We start from the raw sequence: 16,244 nt of genomic DNA on the forward strand, positions 1-16,244 counted from the left end.
TTCCAGCCTGACAGAAACTTCCGGAATGCGAGGGATGGACCAAGCCATCGGCTTCGTGAGCTCTCAGGTGGAAGGTACCGGTATTGTCGTCGGCTGCCGAGTACCTCCTTCGATCGCTTCACGAAGCCGGGAGGAAGATGTGTCCTTAGACACTTCTTCCTTGGGAGAGAGAGTACTAGCGAAAATGTTGACGACATCCAGGTTAGGAGTGTCGAGCCTTTTCAGAAAGTACCACAGCTCCCTAAAGGACAAAGTAACAAATGATCTGGATCATCGATACAAAGTCCAATGAGGAGGGGAACAAGGACGACTCGAACCCGACAATAGATGCCGAAGGATTTGGAGTCCACCTATGACATCCGAGGAGTCGAGGTATTGATCCCCTTCACCTGTTCTTCCATCTTCTATGCCAAAGCCAGAGCAAGATGAGAGATGGTCCTACAAGGGCACATCTCTATCCAACGACTCTCGTAAGGGCATGTGCAGCATGGGACAGGAATCCTAAACAAGAGTCACATGCCACCCAGGGAACAGTTCCCTGGGACAGCAAGACCGCAGAAGCTTCTCATCTGTAGCTAAATCTTGACTGAGGAGAAGAAGGCTACTTCAGATAGAAGACTAGGTCGCAAGATCCTACATTCTTCACAAATGAAAGAGAAAGAAGTAACCCTTGGCAGAGAAGACGAGGAAGTCCAGACTTGAAGAGCGACTCTGACCCGAGAAGGAGTTCTGCAACGACACCCACCAGCGAAGATGGCTCCAGTCCCTGGGAGTGTTGCAGAGGACTTCAAGAGATATCCAGCTATAGCCGCTGCCGCTCGGCGAGAAAGCCTATGCTTGCAAGGGAAGTTGGAAGGTCTCCCAGTCCCAAACACACCGAGATGTACTGCCTGAAGAACCGCTTTTTGTGTAGCTGCTACAGGAGGTTGGGTCAAGCAGAACTCTTCTCGATGCCTCAGCTATTAGGTTGGGCAAGAGGCGAAGTCTTCCAGTATTTGTCTGTATCTCGGGGTGAGCAGTGCTTGAGAACCCCCAGCGAAACAGACAAATACAGAGGGGAAAATGTAGATATCAAGTTTCCCAGAAAGACAGTATGCCTCACCGTAGCGGCCCTTTGGTCTGGTATGAAGGAGCGAGAAAAAAAAAACTACTGACTTGTGCAGGGAGGCAACAGAAAGTCAGTAGGGATTTCTCAGTTGAGCAATCTCTTTGAGAATCTTCGAGTGAGCAGCACGTTCTGTCCCGATCACACAAACCCAAGGCCAAGCTCGCCTACCAATAGGCTACATCCCCACCAGGGATGCATCTGGCTAACTGAGATGTCAAGTGTACTATAGAACACTTGAGTACCTGCAAATGTCGACAGATAAAACAGGAGGAAAAAACGATTCCCTCTTGTTTGTCAACAAATGCCACTACTGTGGTTTGTTGTTCAATGAACCAATGAGTGTCGCAAAACTCATCCTGAATTCTCGGAAGGCCAGAAGGCTGCCTTGAGCCCGGGGTGGTGATGAGAAGGTACTAATCGTCTCGGTCCCACACCGTCAAGACAAAGTCTTACAGGTGTGCGCCTCTTCCTCGATCGGTGAATCCGTAAGTAGACACACGATGTTAGGGGAATATGCAAGCATGTTCGAAGGTTCCTTCAATCAAGCATTAGCCTAACTCCTTCCTCATACTTCGAAGAGGAAAGAAGGACAGAGGAATGGAAGCAGACTTCCATTCTCCGCCATGGGGAAGCTTCTGCAAGATGACAGGATACCAAGACAATTAGCTCTAGCCGGGCTGGCATTTCCTGAATCGGGATCACAGAAGAGGAAGCGGGATAAAAAGAATTGCCGAGACCTAAGGGAAATAGATACTTCTCTTGAAGGAATCCATTCCCAGGTCTCGGCAATGTCGCTGCCAGCTCCAGAGACTTGATAAGTATCATTTCATCCAGGAATGTGCAGTAGGAGAACTTCTTCCTGGTTGATACTTCTTTCTCTCTTCCCTTCTTCCCTCCTCCCTTCTTCCCTCCTCCCTTATGGGAAAGAGGCTGGAAAGAGACACCATTATGAGCACTTTCCTAGAAGGGTAGGAGAGGCTATGTTCCGCAATCTTCTATCGAAGCCTGGGACTTCTTAGGAGTTGAGGGGGGGCTGGCCTGAACTTGAGGTCGAGTCGAGATGACTAAGACCCCAAGGTCTTGGCCATTGTCCAAAGGACAAGGCAGTGCCCTGGTAGGAACCTTGATTACCGAGGTATCTGGCAAATCTCTGCAAGAGAAAGGCAGAACCAAGTAAGGTTCGTTCCTAAGGGTCAAGCCAACTTGGGACTTACGAAACCGGAGATCCGAATTGGGACAAAGTCCTTGTTAGCACCAGAATTGCCCAAAGAACTGCAGTCGGCCAGACCCTTCGAGGCAAGAAGAATTCATATTCTGTCATGGCAGGGGAGAAACTTGGTGTCTCGACCTGAATGAACTCCTCCAAAGAATAGAGTTCATCTGGTCGAGAACACTCTTGGAAGGAAGGACCGCGGCGGCCCCTGACACTCTCAGCCCCTTGGGAATTGCAAGGGTTGCAAGTGATAAAGATTATTCGTTGGGGGAGTCGCGGTCCTGTCCCAGGGATCCTCACACTGACAAATCGCCGCGAAGTTCTCCGAAAAATGAGGGCGATCGCAACTTGAAGAGGAAGACCCTCGCTGCTTCCGAAGCGTGAAACTCTTGTACCTCTGCCCTTGGAGGGAGCCTTGACAGATCCTATGAAACCCTCCTTGGCTACCTGGTTGGACCACAAGACAATCGGGGGACCGACACCCAAAGCACACCAAGAAGCCGAACTCCAAAGAGCTCTCTCTGTCTGTCTAGCACCTCTCGGAACAACTGAGAGGAAAAGAGAACAAGTGAGGAGAAAGAGTACCCCTACCTGTCCTGCCAGTAAGACCAGCAGGAGAGGCGGACCGTGAGCGATAATCATCTGAAGGAGATTATTGCTACACGAGGGAAGAAGAGCGCTTGTGCCGTGGCAAAGCACTTTCCTGGGAAGAGCAAAAAAGTTCACTCGAACAGAGCTGAGAACCCGATTCAGAAAAAACGAAAGGGGCCAAGCCGAGCCGCACCGAGCCGAGCCGATCATGCGAACGCTATCCAGACTGGGAGGTATGCAGTGGACAGGAGGCAGGCGGGGCGAGCCGAGCCAGTCTTGCAAGCGTGACCAAAGGCTGGGCGGGGCGAGCGAGCCGAGCCAATCGCGCGAACACAGTCAGAACTGGACAGGGTGGAATTCGTCTGCTGTGAACTATTGCTAGTTTCCCAAACTCTAAACTCTGAGGCCGAGGCCCCTTGAGAAGAAGGTTCAAAGGGGAATTCTGTGTCTTGTATCCTGCATGTTCGAACCCTAAGGTTCAAGACACATATGAAAACCAGCCGAGCAACCGAAGCAGCTGGTGGGCAGTATCAAGACATCTGGCGTCTCGGCACCCAGACACCTGTGTGTCTCGGCACTTTCTCTCGTCCTGTTCCTCTCGTCAGGAAAGCGCTCGTGATTCATAGAGCGAGCTACCCATGAGACTCCCAAAAATCGGGAGCAGCTGCTTTCAGTTTCCTAAGAGATTGAAAGAGCCAGGCAGAGAACCAGTCTTAGACGCAGACTTCTAAGACTGGCAGTGAGGGCGCGGCCTCTCGAGGCCGCGCTCTCGCGGCCCCTGAAACGCCAGACCCTACAGGAGAATGCGAATCGGTTCCCACCCGAGGGTGGGAAGAGCCAACGAGAGAAACTTGTCTCCCAGAAGAGAGTCAGTCCCTTAGAAGTTCCACAGGACTCCCGAAGGGAATCTTTTCCCTGCTTCTTCTGGTGTTCGAACCGCCAGGATTGAGGCACCAGGCTAGGAACCCGTCCGAGCACTGGCAAGCACTCAGAGTGGTACTGGCGGGAAGAGCTGAGACACCTGGGTGCCTTGGCCCTTTCTCTTACACTACTCCCAAACTGGGCTGAGGAAATACTCTCCAGACCAGATTGGGATACTTGATATTCCAAAGAATCTCGAGCACTCGAAGCGGCTCGCGAACGAGCCCCTGAAGCAGCCCCCGTCCTAGAGGCGGAACCTCTAGGACTGGGAACGGGATCGCAAACCGAGGTCTGCGCGCCCGTGGCTCCCAAAATGCAAAACCCAGGGGTATGCGAATCGGTTTCCTAACCCGAAGGTCGGGAAGAGCCAATGAGAGACCCACTGCTTCCTCGGAAGGAGGCAGTCCCTAGATGTCCAAGGGCATCAAGGGGAAGAAGCAGCCCTCCTCTCCTTCAGCCGATGGAGGTCTGTCTGATTCCCGGGACCCCTTGGACCTCGGGAGAGGAAGAGAAGACACACCAGAAGACGAAATCGAAGATAAGATGAAGAAGATGGCGGCTACTTCCACAGAGCGACTTCTTTCACCTCCACTCCGACATCTTCTGCAAGATGGTGGACATGGAACATGGTAACCTCTAGGGCAGTCAGGCAGGAACACATCGGAAGCGGCCCAGAATACGACCACCAGGAGAAGCAGCAGGCATGATCAGGAAAGCTGATGCAGGAGCTACATCAGCGGTTCAGAAGGCAGGAGTTACTGCAATGGTCAGGAACGTCACTTTCCACAGGGCGACTTCCTTCACCTTCACGCTGACATCTTCTACAGTATGGTGGACATCATAACCTCTAGGGCAGCTGGCAGGAACACAAAGGAAGTGGTCCCGGGCACGACCGCCAGGAGAAGCGGCAAGCATGATCAGGACAGCCGATGCAGGAGCTATGGCAGCAGTTCAAAAGGCAGGAACTACTGCAATGACCAGGAACGTCACTTCCACAAGGCGACTTCCTTCACCCTCGCACCAACATCTTCTACAGGATGGCGGACGTCATAACCCCCAGGGCAGCTGGCAGGAACACAACGGAAGCAGCCCTGGGCACGACCACCAGGAGAAGCAGCAGGCACAATCAGGACAGCCGATGCAGGAGCTACGGAAGCGGTTTGGAATGCAGGAGCTACTGCAACGGCCAGGAACACCACATGAAAGTCACTGGCAGCGACAGGAACGATCAGGACAACTGCGGCAGGAGACCAGGAAGAGCTGCCCAGAGACTGTCATCGAGTTAACAGGAGCGTAACACAGGGAACAGCAGGAGCAGATGGACCACAGATATGCCAGAGGCATTGCCACAGCATACATGAAGGCCAGCAATGACAGCAATCAATCCACATCGGCGGGAATGAGACGGAACGATCCCGATGTGGAACTGTCATCCAGCCAGGTATTGTGGTCAAGCCCGAAGCAACACTAATGAACATCGGGACTCCTTCATGCGAGATTTCCCCTGAGATATCTGGCCAACTACTGCTGTGTCTGCAATGCTCACTGTCAGCCTGAAAGAAAAAGCAAAGATGATTAGAGAGGGAAACTCCTCTCGCTACAAGGGGAACTGCCCTACGCAGCGAGAGGAGGTACCCAAGAAGAGGTCACCTGACCGCATGCCCCCCCTCGCGGTCTTCGCCCGATGAGCGAGCGAAGAGGGCGAAGGAGAGAGATCTCTACTGAAGGTGAGATAAGGAAAAATCTACAGGGAGAGAAAAGGACGGAGGGAAGGGCGCCATGGAAGCGTAACTTACAGGCGATGCCCGCAACCTCCCACCCGCCCCACAACTCTCTAAGCGTAGGCGGCGAAAACAAAACTCAGCACAAGTAGGAAGGAAGTAATCATGCCCTTGTACACAGAGGCAGGAGCCCAATAAGGGAAGTGAACTCTTACATCCTGATCAATGTAGGGGAGCGAAGATATTATGTCCCAATCTAATATTTCTGATTCTACAGGGGAACGCCTTCAGTATCTAAATAAAGGGCTACTGGAGAGAAGCATTACCACTTGGTTACGCTCCTTTAAATACGCCCTTGGCCGTCAACCTAAGACACAGCGCAGGGGAACAACGGCTATGCAAGGTTATCACAAATCGTGGGTTTGTATTAATAAATATCAAACACACGTAATATATACACAAAATATGTTAAGATCCCACCGGGATAATAAGAGCTTAACGACAGTCAGACAAGGAGATCCGAAACCATGTCTGCAACGTATGACAGCCGAAAGCAAACTGGAATGTTTATATCCGGGCAGGCGGGTATTCCTGCCTACCTGGCGGTAGTTACTGCCTAACCACCTTGCTCAAGAGTTTAACAGCCATTTGCAGCCTACGCTGAAAGTAATTCCTAATGTAAAGGACCGACGGTTTGTATATCGTGTCAGAACAAATGCCTTTTTTGTGAGTATATGTGGAAACATGAGCATAAATATATTTATTGTGTGAGTGTGTACTATATGAGAGTGTATGCCTTTGTGCAACTTTCAAATGACCTATTTGGTCCCAGTGCTAGGCTTCTAGCCTAGACCTCTCATTTCATCCAAATCTTTCGGGCCAGCCCTATAAGAGCTGATAGTCAGCTTAGTGGTCTGGTTAAACTTTTATAATATATAATAATAATAATCCAAGGAGGTGAGAAAGGGTCTAGACTGGTGGATGGGCGACAGGAACCTTTTAATAGGAGTATGCCTACATACTCCCCCTCCGGACATGCTTCTGTTCTTGGACGCATCGACCGAGGGATGGGGCGCACACCTGGAGAAGTTGCTGACTTCAGGAGTGTGGCACCGAGAAGACAGGCACCTTCACAACAATATCCTGGAACTCAAGGCAGCCTTCCTGGCTCTCCAAGAGTTCCGGGATCAAGTGATGGGACGCTCCATGGTATTAATGAGTGACAATACGTACCACGGTAGTGGCATATGTCAACAAGCAGGGGGATCTAGTATCCCTCCCGCTCCACCAGTTAACGATGCAGGTGCATGAGTGGGCGTTGGCTCACTCGGTAGAGCTGTCAGCCAGGTACATTCCAGGCAAGAGGAATGTCATAGCAGACAAGCTCAGCCGCCAGAATCAGGTGATCAGAACAGAATGGTTCCTTCACCTGGAAGTCACGGAAAGGTTGTTTGACCTGTGGGTGCGTCCAGTCATCGATCTGTTCACCACCCAGCAGAACAGAAAACTTCAGGTCTTTTGCTCAGTCTTGCCTGACCCATGGGCAGCTGTGGAGGACGCGTTCCAGCACCCATGGGACAACCTCGACATCTATGGCTTTCCTCTGTTCTGTCTGATTTGCAGTCTTCACAACTGGAGGTTATCCACCATCTCCTGCGAGCGAGAGGCTTTTCGGGTCACGCAGCAACGGAGATGGTTGGATATCTCAGACGAACCTCCGCAGCGATATACCAGGGAAAGTGGTCTGTCTTCTGTGGTTGGTGTCATGGACAGGGTATCTCTCCGGTCAGAGCTACTGTTCAGCAGGTCGCGGACTTCCTCGTCTTTCTTCACTGAGAAAAGTATCTCTCCGTTTCAGCTGTAAAAGGCTATTGGGCTGCACTCTGCCTAGTTTTGCAGCCGAAAGGTGTAGATATCTCCTCGTCCTTTGAGATATCCCTATTGACGAGAAGCTTCGAGAGGTCTTGCCCACCCAGGGAACTCAGGCCCTTGCGTGGTATGTGACTTTCATTCTAAGGAGCCTGACTTGTGCACCGTACGAGCCTTTATGAGAGTTGTCAGACAGGGATCTGACCCTCAAGACCTTCTTCTTGCTTGCCCTGACATTGGCGAAGAGAGTTGGCAACTTCACAGACTTTCCTTTGATGTTAAACACTTGAGGGGATGGGGATCAGTTACGCTCGATTTTGTCCCGGATTTCATAGCGAAGACTTAGAATCCATCAGCCCCTGAAATTCGGTTTGTCTTTCGTGATGTCCTCTGAGGAGGGAATTGCCACCTCCTGCCTGAGTGTCAACAACTCTTCATTAGTGCTGGCTCGACCAAGAAAGAAGTGTTCAAGAACACGATCTCTTTGTGGCTTCGTGAGATGATAAGGAGCGCATATTCTGCTGCTGGAGAAGATGACACCGGTACACTTCCTCTGAGAGTCACAAAGTCCGCAGCATTGGTCCTTCCCTCGCATTCTGGAAGAACCTGTCGGTTCCACAGGTTTTGAAGGTGGGTGTGTGGTCCCAACAGACCATCTTCACTTCCTTCTACCTTCGGGATGTTGCCCACAAGTCCTTGGACACTTTTTCCTTGGGTCCTGTGGTGGCTGATCAACAAGTTGTGTAGCTTGCCTGGCTCCTTTAACTGGACAGGTTACGTCTCGCCTAAGATGTATGGTTGTGATTGGGAGAATGAATGTGGAGTGACTGGCCTCTCTTCCTTCTCATCTCTACTGTCTTCCTATGGACATGGAGCGGACGTGCCGTTACATGCTGGATCTGGCGGTCAGTGCAGGTAAGCACTCAACTAGAGCTTCTGTTCTATTTCCTTTCAGGATCATAGAAGCAACCCCACTCTTTCCTCTAGCAAGGGGAGGAAGGAGACCATGACAATAAGACAAACCCAGTGCTTGTATTTGTCTTAATGTCACCGACCTTAAGTTCTTCCTAGCCTACTTTGCTGAACTGACATTTCCTCATTCATGCAAAGGGACCCAGAAGTCTGACAATCGATCTCTTGTTTCTTACAACCCGATCATTTTGTCAGAGACAGTTTTCTCTTCCTCGCTCTATCGACCAGGAAGAGAACACAAGGTATGGTGAACTCCAGTCAGTTCATAGAGACTCACTCAGATTCCTCCCTCCAACCAGTGAGTCTTCCTAATGTAAAGGACCAGTGGGTTGTATATCATGTCGGAGCAAATCACAATTTTTTAAAGTAAATTGTATTTTTCCTAACTATACAAACCTGAGGTTCTCTACATTACATATCGTGCCCACCTCATGCCACCCCTCAACCTGACTCCTGGGCCGAAAGGCAAATTGGAATGTTTACATCCAGGCAGGCGGTACTCCCTCCTCCTGAATGGTAGTTAACTGCGTAACCACCTTGTTCGAAAGTTCAACAGCCGTTTCCAGCTTCACTGAAAGTAATTCTTGATGTAAAGGACCTCAGGTTTGTATAGTTAGGAAAAATACAATTTACTTTAAAAAATTGTGATATTTCAGGTAAAGAGGGCATATTTCTAGAATAGACAGACCACCTTTACCTCATTTACCTGAGGAATGTTGCCCACGTGTATCCAGTTCTACCATAGGGATGTGACCTACAAGTCTCTGTCTTTGCTTATCAGTTTTGGATATGAAGTATCTCCTCTAAGTACAGAAAGCCTGGCGTAATCTTGGAGGTGAAAATGTTGAGTAACTGGACTCTCCTTCCATCTTTACCCCTCTGCCAAGAGTAGCATCTAGACCAGGGGTGTCAAACTCAAATCCTTTCGAGGGCCAATTATGCACTTGGTTATGGTCTTGAGGGCTATCAAAGATTTGGTAATTACTTATTGGCAAGACTGAAGATTACAGTTTATTTTGCTGGTCTAGTACGGTTGAAAACGTTTGGGCGGCGCCACGGCTCATGCGTTCAGATACCAGCACTGACGGTGTTTGGCTTCGGACGGATTCCTTATGACTCATTTATTAAGATTTTTAATAAAAGAGCCTTATTGCCAGCAATTATAATATGAAATAAATTAATAAATTATTGTCATATGAATGAAAGGTAAAACTTATTATGTCTCATTTTAACAGTTTAATAACTTTAGTTAAATTTTCCTCAGTTCTAACAGTTATAGTAGCTCGAATTGAAAAATCTCTTGGCACCTCGCGGACCACTTAAGACCATCCTGCGGGCCATGAGTTTGACACTCCTGGATTCTAGACCAAAGTATGCTCTGGAGCTGGACAAGTTATGAGTGAGTACACATCAGGTATCTAGTCTGCTAGTTACTAAGATGCATCTTCTTGAATCCTTCTTCTTTCAAGAAGGCGGGTGGAGGGGGGCACATGGTATACCTTATTCTGGACCCATTTCTTGGTAATATCCAGAATTAAGCTGCTTTCTGACATGAAGTTTTTTATTGGAGATGTCATGGTTTTTCAAAATTTTCCTTACTCAAGTACCCTATTGCTCCAGACCAGTAGGAAGTTACAGTAGTCATGACATCCCTTTCTTGCAAGCGTAACCAGGAGCTTAGTCAGTTGCAGGAACTACCTCTCACCAAAGGGTTAAGTCTGTTGTATAAAAGGCGATGGTTTATATATCCATAGGATCAAATAACAAATTTTATAAATTATTTTTTATTTTTTCTATGTACACAAACCTGATCCTTTAATATGATGAACCCATATCAACCACCCCTCTCTGTCCCTGCAGCTAAAGAAAAAAGTGAGTGGTGATGTAAGGTGAGGGGTGTATTTTCCCACTCACCCCCAGCTCCACCTGTTAATTACCTTGTTATCAAGTTCAATGACCGGTCCAGCTCGTGCTGAGGGATACTCTTATATAAAAGACTCTGGATGGTATATCTAGGATAAATACAAATTCCTTTAAAATTTGTTATATTTTACTACTTATCTGTGACAGTACATTTGTGGTGATAACAGATCAATATCGACCTTTGAGACATGAAAAAACCACAAATTTGAGAACAAATATTTTCAGTTGCACATATACAGTATACCGTTTTGGAGCGTTATGCTCCCTCTTCAGTGAAGATACATTTTAATGTCTCCACACTGAAGAGAGACCATGACACTCCAAAACTGTAAGTGCTTTTGAATATATGTTCTCCAATTTGTGGTTTTTTCATATTTGGGGGTTTTTTCATATTTGGGGTAATGGATCATCTATAAAATGTCATAATGTTTATGTCAATTTGTAATTTCTTATTTTCTGTAAACATCTTTTTTTACAGATTTCATGTAAAACATAAGCGCCTGTTGAATATACCGTGTATGTATTAGTACTGTTGAATAGCTAACCAGGATGTTTTGGCCTGTGATCCTAGGAATATCTTGCATCAAAACTCTCTTGATGTTTGCATAGTAAGTATTATGATAAATTCCTGTTTTAGTGTTTTCATAGTCCTTCACTCATATTTTTTTATAAATGTGTGTTAAGGGAAAAAGTGATTTTGTATCCAAGTAAATATTAAAGTTTTGGAAAGGTACAGTAAGATCCAAGTTAACATCTGAAAGGTAATAATTCTTATAGGTAATTTAGCCATCGCAAAAGATAAAATGGGTTCAGTCATCAGCTTGTTATCATTTTGGCTGAGATGTTTCTACCTCATTTAGTGTAACTGGTGTTTGTTTATTAAGAGTTCATCCTTAACTACTTAACAGTATGGTATGGTTTTGTTTAAAGATAGTGCTAACACAAGAATCCTGCTGTTGGTGGTATATTTATCCTTTGCTTTACAACGCTTGAGAAAGAGAATTCATGAGGTGGAGATTGTGATCTCCAGTAACTGATAACAAGGAAGGCTTGAAAAAATTCATATGTATATGAAATTTGTGAATGAATTATAATTACATGAGAGGTATCATAGCAAAGTGCTATCAACATTTGTAAATTATAGTACTGTATAGTCAAATTAGTGAAGTTGGTCAAAAGTAGAGGTCTTTTACTGACCCAAAACCATAATTATTTTCCTCCTCACCATCTCTTTAGGAAAAGCAGTGTCACAATGTCTGAATTGATATTTTCATTTTAGCAATGATTTAATTACAGTGATGGTTCAACTATAGTTGCAATATTAATTAATTGCAGTTACACAAATATTGTTTGGTTGTTAAAGCTCGTTAATGATGTAGTTAAGGTGTGCTTGGTGAGTAAGAGTGGGGAAGGGAGTCCCAGCCAATCACAAGGCTGACAGCTTTTTTTTTTTTTTTTTGCTGTTGTTGAGTAAATAAATCACTACTCTACAATAAGGAACTTTAACTGGTTTTTGGAGCTCTTCATCTTTGGTGATATTTTGTCTTCCTTGTAAAAGTTCTTTTTGAGAATGGCTATGAATAACAAAAGATATGACTCATTGTGATGTCCTTAGCATGAGTATGTGTGAGTGTGTATGGTAGATTCATGTTTATGCATAACATTGATCATCATACATTCCTTCCATCACAAATACTGGCACCTTTGTGCTTAAAGTGATAGCATAGGAGCCAGTGGCAGGGATAGTCTCATATGGCCTTGGATCCTTGCATGTAATTAAACTAAGAGGTGGAAGTTTTCTATTTCTTTCCTTATCACTATTATATTTCATTAGCTTTCTCACAAGATGCTGTTCAACCTCTTAAACTACTACTACTTAGTTCAGCTTTCTCACGAGATGCTGTTCAACCTCTTAAAGTACTACTACTCAGTTCATATGTGGGGTTTTCCCCCAGTTGCTCCTTCAGCTCCTTTTACTGAATTTACTTTTATTTTTTCTTGCTATCCAACCTCTCTAACTCCCATTTGTTCCAACATAATATACAAACCGTCGGTCCTTTACATTAGGAATTACTTATGGGGAAGCTGGACACGGCTGTTAAACTCTTGAACAAGGTGGTTAGGCAGCAGCTACCATCAGGTAGGCAGGAACACCTGCCTGCCCAGATGTAAACATTCCAGTTTGCTTTCGGCTGTCATGCTTTGCAAACGTGTTTTCGGATCTCTTTGCCTGACAGTCGTTAAGTTCTTTATTATCCCGGTGGGCTCTTTCTGCATTTTTGTGAGTATATTACATGTGTTTGATATTTATTAATACAAACCCACGATTTGTGAAACTTGCATAAACCATCGTTCCCCTACACGTGTGTCTTGGGTTTGATGGCCAGGGTGTATCTAGAGGGGCGTAACCGAGTGGTAATGCTTCTCTTCCAGTAGCCCTTTATTTAGGTACTGAAGGCGTTCCCCTGTACGCTTGGAGATATGAGATTGGGACATAATATCTTTGCTCCCCTACATTGATTGGGACATAAAGAGTTCACTCCACTTCTTGGGCTCCTACCCTCCATGCACAAGGGCATGACTACTTCCTTTCTACTTGTGCCAAGTGTTGTTTACGCCGCCTGTGCTATAGAGTTGCGGGGGCGAGGTTGCGGGCGTCGTCGGTAAGTTTCGCTTCCACGGTGCCCTGGGTGGCCGCCCCTCCTTCCTTCTCTCTCCTTGTAGGTTCTTCCTTATCTCTCCTTCGGTAGAGAGCTCTCTCTTTCACCCTCTTCGCTTGCTCATCGGGCAAAGACAGCAAGGGGGGGGAGGTCGTGGGCAGTCGGGCGACCTCTTCTAAGGGGCCTCTTCTCGCTGTGTAGGGCAGTTCCCTTTGTAGCGAGAGGAGTCTCCCTCTACTAATCATCTTAGCTTTTTCTTTCAGGTTGACAGTGAGCATCGCAGGCACAGCAGTAGTTGGCTGGATATCTCAGTTGGGATATCTTTGCATGAAGGAGTCCCGACATTCATTCAGTGTTGATTCGGGATCGACCACAGTATCTGGTTGGAATGGCATAGTTCCACATCGGGATCGTTCCGACTCTGTTCCCGCCGATGTGGATCGATCGCTGTCATTGCTACCTTCATGTATGCTGTGGCACTGCCGCTGGCATATCTGTGGTCCATCTGCTCCTGCTGTTTCCTGTGTTATGCGCCTGTTGACTTGACAACAGACTCTAGGCGGCTCTTCCTGGTCTCCTGCCACAACCATTCTGATTGTTCCTGTCGCTGCTGGTGACTTTCATGTGACGTTCCTGGCTGTTGCGGTAGCTCCTGCCTTCCAAACCGTTTCTGTAGCTCCTGCATTGGCTGTCCTGATTGTGCCTGCTGCTTCTCCTGGTGGTCGTGTCCTGGGCCGCTTCCGTTGTGATCCTGCTTAGCTGCCTTGGAGATTATGATGTTTCATGTCCACCATCCTGTAGAAGTTGTCGGAGTGAAGGTGAAGGAAGTCGCCCTGTCGAAGTAGCCACCGTCTTCTTTAACTTATCTTCGATTTCGTCTTCTGCTGCCTCTTCCCTTCCTCTCCCGAGGTTCGAGGGGGTCCCGGGAACCGGATAGACCTCCGTCGGCCGAAGGAGAGGATGGCTGCTTCTTCCCCCTTGATGTCCTTGGACGTATAGGGACTGCCTCCTTCGGGTTCGGGAACTGATTCGCATACTCCTTGGGTTTTGTGTTTCAGGAGCCGCAGGCCCGCAGACCTTGGTTTGCGATCCCGTTCCCAGTCCTAGAGGTTCCGCCTCTAAGACAGGCTGCTTTGGGCACTTGTTCACGAGCCACTTCGAGTGTTTGAGATTCCATGGAATATTGAGTCTCCCGATCTGGCCTGGAGAGTACTGTCCCCGGCCCAGTTTGGGAGCAGTGCAAGAGAAAGGGCTGGGGCATCCAGGTGTCTCAGCTCTTCCTTCCAGCACTACAAGCGCTCCCCAAGTGCTTACCAGTGCTCAGTCGGGTTCCCAGGCTGGTGTCTTGATCCTGTCGGTTCGAACCCCATAAGAAGCAGGGAAGAGATTCCCTTTGGGAGTCCTGTGGGACTTCTAAGGGAATGCTCTCTTCTGGGAGACAAGTTTCTCTCGTTGGCTCTTCCCGCCCTCGGGTGGGAACAGATTCGCATTCTCCTCTGGGGTCTCGCATTTTGGGGGCTGTGAGAGTGTGGCCTCGAGGCCGCGCCCCCCACTGCCAGTCTTAGAAGTCTGCATCTAAGACTGGTTCTGTGCTTGACCCCTTTTGATTTCTTAGGAAACCGAAAGCAACCACTCTCAATTTTTTGGAGGCTTGTAGGGCGCTTGAACTCTATGAATCACAAGCGCTCTCCTGACAAGAGGCACAAGACAAGAGAAAGTGCCAAGACCCCCAGGTGTCTGGGTGCTGAGACGCCAGGTGTCTTGATACTGCCCGCCAGCTGCTTCGGTTGCTTGGCCGGGTTTCATCCTCGTGTCTTGAACCTTAGGTTCGAGCATGTAGGTTGGCAGACACAGAGTTCCCCTTTGAACCTTCTTCTCGAGGGGCCTCGGCCTTGAAGGAGTTTAGAGTTCGGGAAACTAGCGCTAGTTCACAGCAGATGAGTTCTGCCCTGTCCATTCCAATTGTGTTCGCGCGATCGGCCCGGCTTGGCTCAGCTCGGCTTGCTTGGCTTTCCCACCCCGCCCAGCCCCTGGTCGCGCTTGCAAGACTGGCTCAGCTTGCCTTGCCTGCCTCCCAGCCCACCGCATACCACCCAGCTGGATCGCGTTTGTGTGATTGGCTCGGTTCATTGCGGCTCGGCTCGGCCCCACTGTTTTTCCAAATCGGGTTCTCAGCTCTGTTCGAGTGAACTTTCTGCTCTTCCCAGGAAAGCGCTTTGCTCTGGCACAAGCGCTCTTCTTCACCCGTGTGGCAATATTCACCTTCGCTTGTGTATCGCTCATGGTCCACCTCTCCTGCTGGTCTTACTGGCAGGACGGGTAGGGGTATTCTTTCTCCTTACCTGTTCTCTTTTCCTCTCAGTTGTTCTGAGAGGTATGAGACGGACAGAGAGAGCTCTGACGAATTTGTCTTCGGAGTTTGGCTGCTTGGCATACTTTGGATGTCGGTCCCCCGATTGTCTCGTAGTACAACCAGGTAGCCGAGGAGGGTTTCTTGGGATCTGTCAAGGTCTCCCTCCAAGGAGAGAGGTACAGGAGTTTCGCGCTTTGGAAGCAGCATGGTCTTCCTCTTCAAGTTGCGATCACTCTTGTTTTTCTGAGAACTTCATGCCGATGCGTCAGCACAAGGATCCCCGGGACAGGACCACGGTTGCCCCAATGAACAATCTTCGTCACTCCCAACCCTTGTTGTTCTTGAGGGGCCGAGAGCTTGGGGGCCGCCAAGGTCCTTGCTTGCGAGAGCATCCTTGACCAAATGAATAGTTTTCTTCGGACAAGGAGTTCATTCAGATTGAGACACCAAGTTCTTCCCTGCCTTGACAGAGTACGAATTCTTCTTGCCCTGAAGGGGTCTTGCTGACTGCAGGTTGTTCTGACTCTGCCTCACCTGGACTAGGTTCTCTCTCTGCTTCTCCTTGTCGTGAAGGGTATTCTCTTCCGCAACGAGAGGCGTTGATCTTGGAGGGGACCTGCTGGTTTCTTCCAGGCAGTCTCCTGATGGATCCACGATCCTTTGCTTTTAGGCTTTCTCTCCTTGGATACGACCATTCCTAGAAAGAAAACTGCCTTCTGGAGACTGGTCCTCTCCAGGAGTGGGTCTTCCTATACCAGACAGCAATCTGTAGGCAATTCTGGTGCTAAGAAGAAGGACTTTGTCCTAATTTGGATCTCTGGTTTCGTGAGTCCCGAGTTGGCTCAACCCTTAGAAACGAACCTTTACTTGGTTCTGCCTTTCTCTTTAAGAGATTTGCCAGATACCGTGGTAA

The 16,244-nt window shown here is 48.2% G+C and overlaps 1 protein-coding gene across 3 annotated transcripts in view; it reads left to right on the forward strand.

Annotated features, from left to right (window-relative positions):
* The window catches only part of xit (ALG6/ALG8 family glucosyltransferase xit), a 146,808-nt gene that overhangs the window by 2,563 nt on the left and 128,001 nt on the right, over positions 1 to 16,244 (forward strand). For all 3 annotated transcript variants that reach the window (XM_067124320.1, XM_067124322.1, XM_067124321.1), the window contains exon 2: positions 10,797 to 10,926. In XM_067124320.1, coding sequence (XP_066980421.1) covers positions 10,868 to 10,926 — 59 coding nt within the window. In that variant the 5' untranslated portion in view covers positions 10,797 to 10,867. The remainder of the gene's footprint in view (positions 1 to 10,796; positions 10,927 to 16,244) is intronic.

Source organism: Macrobrachium rosenbergii, chromosome 22 (assembly GCF_040412425.1).
Source record: "Macrobrachium rosenbergii isolate ZJJX-2024 chromosome 22, ASM4041242v1, whole genome shotgun sequence".
NCBI lineage: Eukaryota > Metazoa > Arthropoda > Malacostraca > Decapoda > Palaemonidae > Macrobrachium > Macrobrachium rosenbergii.